A 9,164-nucleotide genomic window follows, 5' to 3' on the forward strand; every position below is an offset into this window, starting at 1 on the left:
AACACTTCAAACAATGTAACATGTGTAGCTGTCCAGGGTGATTTATGTCCAAAGCTGCAGTAAGAGATTTCTCAACATGAATTATTCAATTCCAAAACCTAAAAGGTAATGGAGCTTCCTCGCTCCTTCATTTCTTATTACTGTCAATTGTTTCTGGTTTAGTTTCCAGGGGGATAATGAAAATAAACCCATTTTACTTAATTCAGGTAATCTTGAGGGTTCCTCCAATAACTCAATCGAAATCTTACTGCCAGAAAGTCCATTCTTAATGCTTTCTGATGTTTGCTTCAGAGCATTTACCTACTCATTCCTAGCTCAGCCAATATGCATGAAGCGCTAATAAAAATCATAGAAGATCATAGAATCCCTACAGTACAAAAGCAAGCCATTTGGCCCATCGAGCCTGCACCATCAACAGCCCCACCCAAGCTCTATTGCCCCACATATTTACCCTGCTAATCCCCCTGACACTAAGGGGCATTTTTTTTAAGCGTGGCCAATCCACCTAACCTGCACATCTCCGGACTGTGGGAGGAAACCGGAGCACCTGGAGATAACCCATGTAGACACGGGGAGAAATTTGCACAGTCACCCAAGACCAGAATTGAACCTGGGTCTCTGGTGCTGTGAGGCAGCAGTGCTAACCCCTGTGCCACCATGCCAGATGGTGAGTTTTATATACCCATTACAGACCCACTGCAGTCTCTGTGTGTGAAGTGGTGGATTGGTAGCAAAGCAGTGCTTTGACTTACTAACATTACCCAGTGCAAAATACTGACCATACGCTCTCCCTGCGATTCAGCTGTATTAATAAAAGTTAAGTAGGGGGAGGTGATGGCCTAGTGGCATTATCGCTAGACTGTTAATCCAGAGACCCAGCTAGTGTTCTGCGGACCTGGGTTCAAATCCCACACTGGCAGATGGTGGAATTTGAATTCATGTCTCACAGCGCCAGGGACTCAGGTTCAATTCCTGTGTGGAGTTTGCACATTCTCCCTGTGTCTGTGTGGGTTTCCTCCCACAGTCCAAAGATGTGCGGGTTAGGTGGATTGACCATGCAAAATTGCCCCTTGTGTCAGGGGCTAGCTGAGGTAAATGCATGGGATTGTGGGGATAGGGCCTGGGTGGGATTGTGGTTGTGTAGACTGGATGGGCGAATGGTGGGGGAGGTGGGAGTGGGAGGAGGGATTCTATGGTTCTATGATTCTAAGCAGGTCAGTGAAGTCAAGATGTGGAGCTTTTCTTTCCTGAGACAGTTTATTGACTTTGTCCAGTCTCACAGCTCTTTCCTCTCACACCCAGTGCCCCAGCTGTCCCCTATTTATATGTGATCAAGGTACCTAATTCAACAGTGCTCTTCACTTGTGTTTCTTAACGAAATATTAACATGCCGTTAACAAGCTAGTTAAGGCGTTGAGACATGGGGTCAGAGATTATCAGGTCTGTGCTGAGTTGTATTATCTCAACTGAACCTGCACCCGAGATGAGGCACAGCAATATCAGCCGGTCTCCCTACAGATCTCTGCAGTTGCACAGATCTGAATGTTAGGTGAGACCAGGCTTGATTGCGAGTGCGCCTGTGATCAAACACTCAACATTCTCGATTGAATGCAGTTTCTAACTTGAGGCACCGCTGAACAACTGGCACCTGGGGAACACATCAGCAACTGATGTCTTCAGAAGGATAGAGAAGTGGCAGATAAAAAGCAAAGAGAATAAATAAACCAGTGACCCAAATGGGATCATTTTCTGGAATTATTTTTGAACAATGTATTATTGATAGCTGCTAGATTGCTGTTGGTAAAATCTCTTTAATAGTGATCCTTCCAGCAGTGCCTTGGTCCCTTTAAATCAGGGACTGAATGAAGGTATTCATTATCCGAACTCTGGAATCTGGTGCATCCTCCTTTCCTTCACTCCTCTGGCAGACCTGCCTTTGTCTGTCTGGGCTCCGAGCTGAGGGATTCTCTCACGAAACCTCTCCATCTTTCATTCCTCCTTTAAGCTGTTCCTTAAAGCCCACACAACTTTAGTCACCTCTTCCCAAAATCTCTGCTGATTCAGTTTTCATCCGATTACTCTCCTGTGAAGTACTGTGGGATTCCTTTTCCTATCTTAAAGGCGCTATAGAAGTGCAATTTGTTGGTGTAAAGCGAGATGAGTGAAGTTGTGATTCTTGCGTGCGCGCACACGCACACACACACACACACACACATACACATACACACACACACACACATACACACACACACACACATACACACGCACACGCACGCACGCACACAGTGCTGAAGTGGAGGTTCTGACCTTGGCATCCCTGTCGGATGCTGTTGCTAAAGAAGTGAAGCACCTTATGATGTTCCTTCCTGTGGGAGAAAGAAACAGTTGAGTGCTGAGCTGACCTCATTGTCCATTCCATAATCTAACCTTAGGACACTATCGTCCAAGTAAATCATAGAATCCCTACAGTGCAGAAAGAGGCCATTTGGCCAATCAAGTCTGCACCAACAACAATCGCACCCAGGCCCTATCTCCATAACCCCACACATTTACCCTTCTAGTCCCCTTAACATTAAGGGGCAATTTATCATGGCCAATGAATCTAACTTGTGCATCTTTGCACTGTGGGAGGAAACCCACACAGACACGGAGAGAATGTGCAGACTCCACACAGACAGTGGCTCGAGATCAGAATTGAACCCGGGTCCCTGGTGCTGTGAGGCAACAGTGCTAACCACCGTGCCACCTAAATCAAAGGTGGAGAATGTGCTGTCCCATGAGGATTTTTTAAAACTTGTATCCAACATTGTTTAAGAAGGGGCTGTCTGCAGGTGGTTAAACACAGAGCCTGCCAATTGTTTTTTTGTAATTTTCAATGATGATACTGGTTTAGAAATCAGTGACGTTCAAGAGAGTTGGAGAAAGTCAGAAGGTTGGAGTGGGCTGACCATGGAAAAACTCTGCCCCACTTCACCCCTTGCCAATTTCAGGACAAAGCTTGGGAACTGAGCAGCACCAGAAAAGGGAAATAACTGGAGAACGCTCGTTTGAAGTTTGACTTCTATGTTTGTGCTAACTTACAGGCATGACTTGCTTACTTACTGCATGTTGTGTGTGTTTTTTGTCATTTGACTGGGATATAGTTGGCACATCAGGGACACAGAGGTTAGACACATCGACAGTGCGCACCTACTCCTGCTGACAGTCAGAGCAGTCAGGGAGTCGGCAGTGATTACCAGTGAGTATGCAATTTTTATTTTCTGATATTCATCACTAGATGGGTAGAATGGAGAATTTAGAGAAATGTAGTTAATCACTGTGCGTTGTATTAACCAGGTTCCAATGTGAAATTGCAAATGCACAATGTTGAGAGAGCTTCAGCCCTGACAACTTGTAACTTCCATGTGCTTTTTTTACAAGGACCTATCTACAACTTTTTTGTACAATCTTCATGTCACTACCTTGTGAATGGCCAAAGTTACCAACAGCCTGCAAAAAATGTCATCACCAATAGATCAATCTTATTTCTGACTGTTAGCCTTTTTCATTTCCAAGAATAAACTGCTAGCAAAACGTGCAAGCAAATTCGAATGTCAGACCAGGCAATATGATCGTTAAATAATTGATGGACCTGCAAAGGAGTTACAGACAGTGCCCAGGTCTAATCCTGCTCTCAGATGTAATGCCTAAGTGGAAAATAGGTTCAATTGAGAAAAGACCTTGTGTGTTAAAGTAAGTGCTGTGACTATTTCCCATGATAAACCACCCTATTCTTATGAGTGAGCTCAGTGAATGATGTCAGTTGTTTCACTGGCATTGCCTAGTAACAGTATTCTCAAACCCCCGTCAACAAGTTGAAAAGGTCCGTGTTTTCAAGGGCAGCGTGTAAAATGGTTCATCCTTTATGGTGTCTCTCTCTGTAAGAACACTCATCCTTACTGGCAAGGCCAGTCTTTATTGCCAATCCCTAACCGCCCTTGAGTTAACCTGCCTGTGCCTCCATGAAGAAAAATAGAGTAAATATTATCTTAACTGTCACGATCCTCAGGAGAATTTACTGTTCTGCAGGCGACATCCACAGGCAGCTTTCATAGCAACTGGGAAAACATCACTGTCATTGATCAAATCCCCTTTTTGACTACTTTAATCTTGAAAATTCTTCAGCACATTAATGCCAATTCTTCATGCAATACTTTTATTTTGTTGTTACGTTCAGTCAGCTCTCACAATTAAATGTCCTTTCACCAGAAATACATTGTCTGCTTTCCTCCCGTCCTTTACAGCATTTAACTTGGAATTTACTGTTAAAATTCTCCTGTGTGTCAGCCAACAGCAGATGGCATCACAGAGGAACTAACCAGCATGAGTTACTGATTATGGTGGAGCTACATTTGCACTCTTATTTGAGAAAGATCATAGAATCCCTACAGGGCAGAAGGAGGCCATTCGGACCATCAAGTCTATGCCAACCACAATCCCACCAAAGTCCTATCCCCGTAACCCCACGTATTTATCCCACTAACGCACACTAAGGGGATATTTACCATAGTTAATCTACCTAACGCGCAAATCTTTGGAGTTCTGAATTGTATTGAATAACCCAATGAATAGCACGCACACAATCAGAATTGCAAATTCTTTCCCATTCTTCTTGCCCACTCCCTCCCTCATTTTGTAAGAATTTGCTAAAGTTAGGTTGTGTGCACTGATCATCTAACTGACCCAAGAAGCAATATGGGAGTGATTTTCAGGGACAGAAATGATCCACTCAGTTGCCCTTGTGAATAGTTTTGGAAATCGATTTCCATTTTTTTTCCACGTCCCACTCGTTTATTAAAAAAGGAATCTCCATACTTGGCAAACTTTGAAATCTGGTCACCTATGGATAACTGTATTTCTTCACCATTATGTGTGAAAGCACCTGTAGATTACAAGTGTTTTTATTCATTTGTGGGACATGGGCGTTGCTGGCTGGCCAGCATTTATTGTCCATCCCTAGTTGTCAAAGGCCAATTGAGATTCAAGCACATTGCTGTGGCTCTGGAGTCACATGTAGACCAGACCAGGTAAGAACATTGGATAAAAGCAAATCACTGCGGATGCTGGAATCTGAAACCAAAAGAGAGAATGCTGGAAAATCTCAGCAGGTCTGGCAGCATCTATAAGGAGAGAAGCGAGCTGATGTTTCGAGTCTAGATGATCCTTTGTCAAAGCTAAAAGGCACAGAAAATGGGAGATATTTATACTGCAGGGAGAGGGAATGAAAGATAAGTTATAGCCACAGAAACCAAGGGAAAGGCTGCTAATAGCTATCCACAGAGAGAATAAAGGGTGTAAATGGCCACATGGCAGAGAAGCAACAGATGGAGATGTGGGGGGTGGGGAACGGGGAGATGGGACAGGGGCAGAATGTAGAAAAGGGAAAGTGGGGGACAGAAGAGGTAAGGGAAGGAAGATGAAGTGGGAGGAAAAGAGTGCAGGGGGAAGAAAAACAATAAAGAAATAAAAGGTAGCGAACATTAGTGTGGTAGGTCTCTGAATCCTACCAGTAAACGGTGAACTACCTGGTATGTATTTAAGGCTTGCTAACAAGTATTGAGCTCAGTGGAAAAGTTCAGGCTTACAGACCTCTTGGGCTAACTGATTTTTAAAGAAAGATGAAGTGACTTGGATATTGGATAATCAGTATAAAGAATGTATGCTGCGATCCCTGCTGCAGCGAAACTTTGCCACTTAAAGCACTGATCATTGATGAGATAGCAGGAGTTAAGACTTTGGAACTAGCCCCAGTGCCCTTGTGCAAAGGAGAGAAAATTTTAAAAACAGCCAGGTTTCTTTCTGTGCTCATTATCCAATGATTCACCAACTGCAAAGTGCAAAACACAAAAGTCTGAGGTCACGTACCAACCAACTCAAGCACAGCTTCTTCCTTGCTCCCCTCAGACTTTTGAATGGGCCTACCTTATATTAAGTTGATCTTTCTCTACACCCTAACTATGACTGTAACACTATATTCTGCACCCTGTCCTTTCCTTCTCCCCTATGTACTCTATGAACGATATGCTTTGTCTGTAAAGCAAGCAAGGAACAATATTTTTCTCTGCATACCAATATATGTGACAATAATAAATTGAATTGGGTGATACAGTGGTTAGCACTGCTGTCTCACACTGCCAGGGATCCAAGTTCAATTCTGGCCTACATCACTGTCTGTGTGGAGTTTGCACTTTCTCCCCGTGTTTGTGTGGGTTTCCTCTGGGTGCTCCGGTTTCCTCCCACTGTTCAAAGATGTGCAGGTTAGGTTGATTGGCCATGCTGAAATTGACCCTAATGTCAGGGGGATTAGCAGGATAAATATGTGGTATTGGATTAGAGCCTGGGTGGGATTGCGGTTGGTGTAGATTCAATGGGCCAAATGGCCTCTTTCTATATTGTAGGGATTCTATGATAAATCAAAAATCAAGGAAGTGGAGATCAGGTGAGGACAGAGTTGTGCAGATGAGGCCCCCCCACAGTTGAATAAGCTGCTGATATTTCCAGTCTATCTAGCACATGAAGAATGGCCTCTTGGGCAAAGCACCTAGTATCTGTGGAACTGTCCTTCTTGCTCGGCGCTCCCACCCTCCTGCAAGGGATGAGTATTTTCAGACAGGTATGGAGAAAGTGTAATTAACAATTGGCACATTGTCTCTTCCAGTTCATTCCCACTACCTGTATGGACACATGCTGACTGCCTTTCAGGAATAATCCACTACATCTCTGTGAGATCAACATTAGAGGTCAAATGCTGCTACAGAGTAATTGGAAAGGCACAGATGGTGTCAGCTGTACATTGAATATAAATGGGAAACAGTTTACTTCAGACACAAAATCTTAAACTATCATTTTATTTATCCAGTAATGACTTCCTTTGTGGGATTATTCTTTACAAAGCCGGTAGATGAATCTAGGGATCCATTTTTGAGCTGTTTTACTGTATTATTGTTCTGGTACAGTCAGTAGTAAGTTATGTCAACTTTTAACCTCAAGTACAGTTGTGGTTTTATTGGTTGTAGTAATTTTTTCTCAAGTGTATCATACCTGCTGTATGTAAACGTATGACCATGAAGTAATGCAAGTTTTTTAAATGTAAATGTATATAATACGGCTGACTGTAACAGCGTTTTTTTAGATAATTTAATGGAATTTGAAGCAAGTAGATTCAATCTAAATGCCGTCTTAATCAATGTTGCTGCCATTTTTATCTTGCCAATACCTTCCAAGGACATCTTGTTCCCATTGATGAGGAATTATTCGTTTTCAGCGAATGGAGTGTGCAATTATTTGTCTGCCATGTTAATTGTAGCATCACATATGACTGGGTAGCTTGCATCATGATTATTTTTAGGTTGTTGTGGAAACAACAGAGGTTAAACAGATTCCTGTGTGCTTTAAATCTCCGTTTGATGGCAGTTCCCAGTTCCTGGAAACCCTTGCTCCACTGGACATATTTTAAAAAAAACGATAATACTGTATTGAACTCCGACTTGTGTCTACACAAAGGGTTGGTCTCTTTATTTTTCCCCTGATGAATCCCTGAGCCTTATACATCCAATCCTGTGTCTTTTTTAATTCCAGTTCCCCTTTCCTAAGCTGTGTGTCAGAACACCTCTCTATTCCTCATCACCCGTTTTATTGCTGTACATGCCAATCTGGTTACAAAGGATATTTTTAAAGGATTATGTACAGTGGAAATATTACTTTTGTTTTTAGGAAGTTATGAAGCAGTACAGCATCCAAAAAGTTTAAACCTTCAACGCTGCCCTTCAAATTTCTGTTATAACAGTAATCGCCCATGTTAACTGAATGGCTTTGAAATGGGCAGTTTCAATTGCAAAATGTTCTTCAAATATTCTGTAAGATGTAGGGTTTTAAAAAAATCTTAGCATTTTTTCAAAAGGTGTCTTGTAATGTTTAAACGAGATGATTTCCTCTTGTGATTTCTCACTGAGTACGGCTTCCAAAACAAGAATCAGGGCACTTTGCCCTTTTCCCTATTTTTAAATGAATGTGACAATCTAATAGTAGCTTCAGATAGTGTAATGTGGCAGACGTTTGCTATTAAAGTAGCCATGCCCATTCTACCTGTGACACAGGGAACAGACTTTGGGAAGTTAGTACCAAGCTGACGTTTACTCCAGATCTTTCCTGAGGAATTTAGCCAGGTTCCCTTTCAAAGTGGCTAAGCACTGGCACTTTTTTTGTTCCCTTGAGTCTGTGTGACTGTACCTTGAAAAATACTTATACGAGGATTGATGAAACGTTGATCGTGTTTTATAACTTCATTTTTAATAAATTGGTATATAAGAGCCCTTCTAAGCCGATGAAGGGTCCATGATTTTAATTCAGCACTTTGTGGGAGTGGGTCAGAAATGATTCTTAAACTTAAAACTGTTTTGCAAAGTACAATAATTTAAATATGCTCAGTAAAGAATTGAAATTCCCAAGTGCCACAAAGAAAAATATGCTATGATTTCTTCACAAATCTTACTTAGCGATGTCAGCAGCATGCAACATGCAGGGAACGGATAGGACCACGTAAGGAATTGATCTGAGCTGTACCTGTAATATGTTGCCTACAAAGGTCAGCTTTATATTAAAGCCCCGACAAAATAGGAGGTCATAAATAACTTTCTTTCGCAACAGCTGCAACTTAGCCATCCCACATTTTATCCAATGTGTCCAATAAATTTGGGAAATGCTATCAGCATCTTCTGCATCCAGTTAGTTTCTGCCTAATAAAATTGCAAATAGTCCCTGCTTTCCCTTCTTGGGAAGCAAGCATGTTGAACAAAAGTGCATGAAAATCACCTGGTTTAATCTTGGGAATGCAAACACTTTGAGTAGCTGGTTTTGTCCACGCATCATCATCAAAATAATTCATCAAATAGCTAAAGTTGTTAAATACTTTGAACGCAATTGTTTTGAAATACATCGTTTCATTATGTTCAACAAGTATTGTGGGCAAAATTCTCTGGTCTGCCAGCCACCTGCCTCCCGCCGGCGAGAGGTGGTGTGTTGTTTGCTAGCAGCGGAATTCTCTGGTCCCGCCACTGTCAATGGGAATTCCTGTCGACTTTACCCCACACTGGCGGAAAACCCGCGGGCGCGTGTGCTGCGGGTGG

The 9,164-nt window shown here is 42.4% G+C and overlaps 1 protein-coding gene across 1 annotated transcript in view; it reads left to right on the forward strand.

Moving 5' to 3' along the window:
* The window catches only part of ppfia4 (PTPRF interacting protein alpha 4), a 607,182-nt gene extending 598,236 nt beyond the window's left edge, over positions 1-8,946 (forward strand). Inside the window, exon 30 of the mRNA XM_080210286.1 lies at positions 6,698-8,946. Within this exon, the coding sequence (XP_080066412.1) occupies positions 6,698-6,747 (50 nt within the window). The 3' untranslated portion in view covers positions 6,748-8,946. The remainder of the gene's footprint in view (positions 1-6,697) is intronic.
* The last annotated feature ends 218 nt before the right edge of the window (positions 8,947-9,164 follow it).

The sequence above is a fragment of the Carcharhinus amblyrhynchos genome, chromosome 22 (genome assembly GCF_965287045.1).
Source record: "Carcharhinus amblyrhynchos chromosome 22, sCarAmb.v2.hapA, whole genome shotgun sequence".
Lineage (NCBI taxonomy): Eukaryota > Metazoa > Chordata > Chondrichthyes > Carcharhiniformes > Carcharhinidae > Carcharhinus > Carcharhinus amblyrhynchos.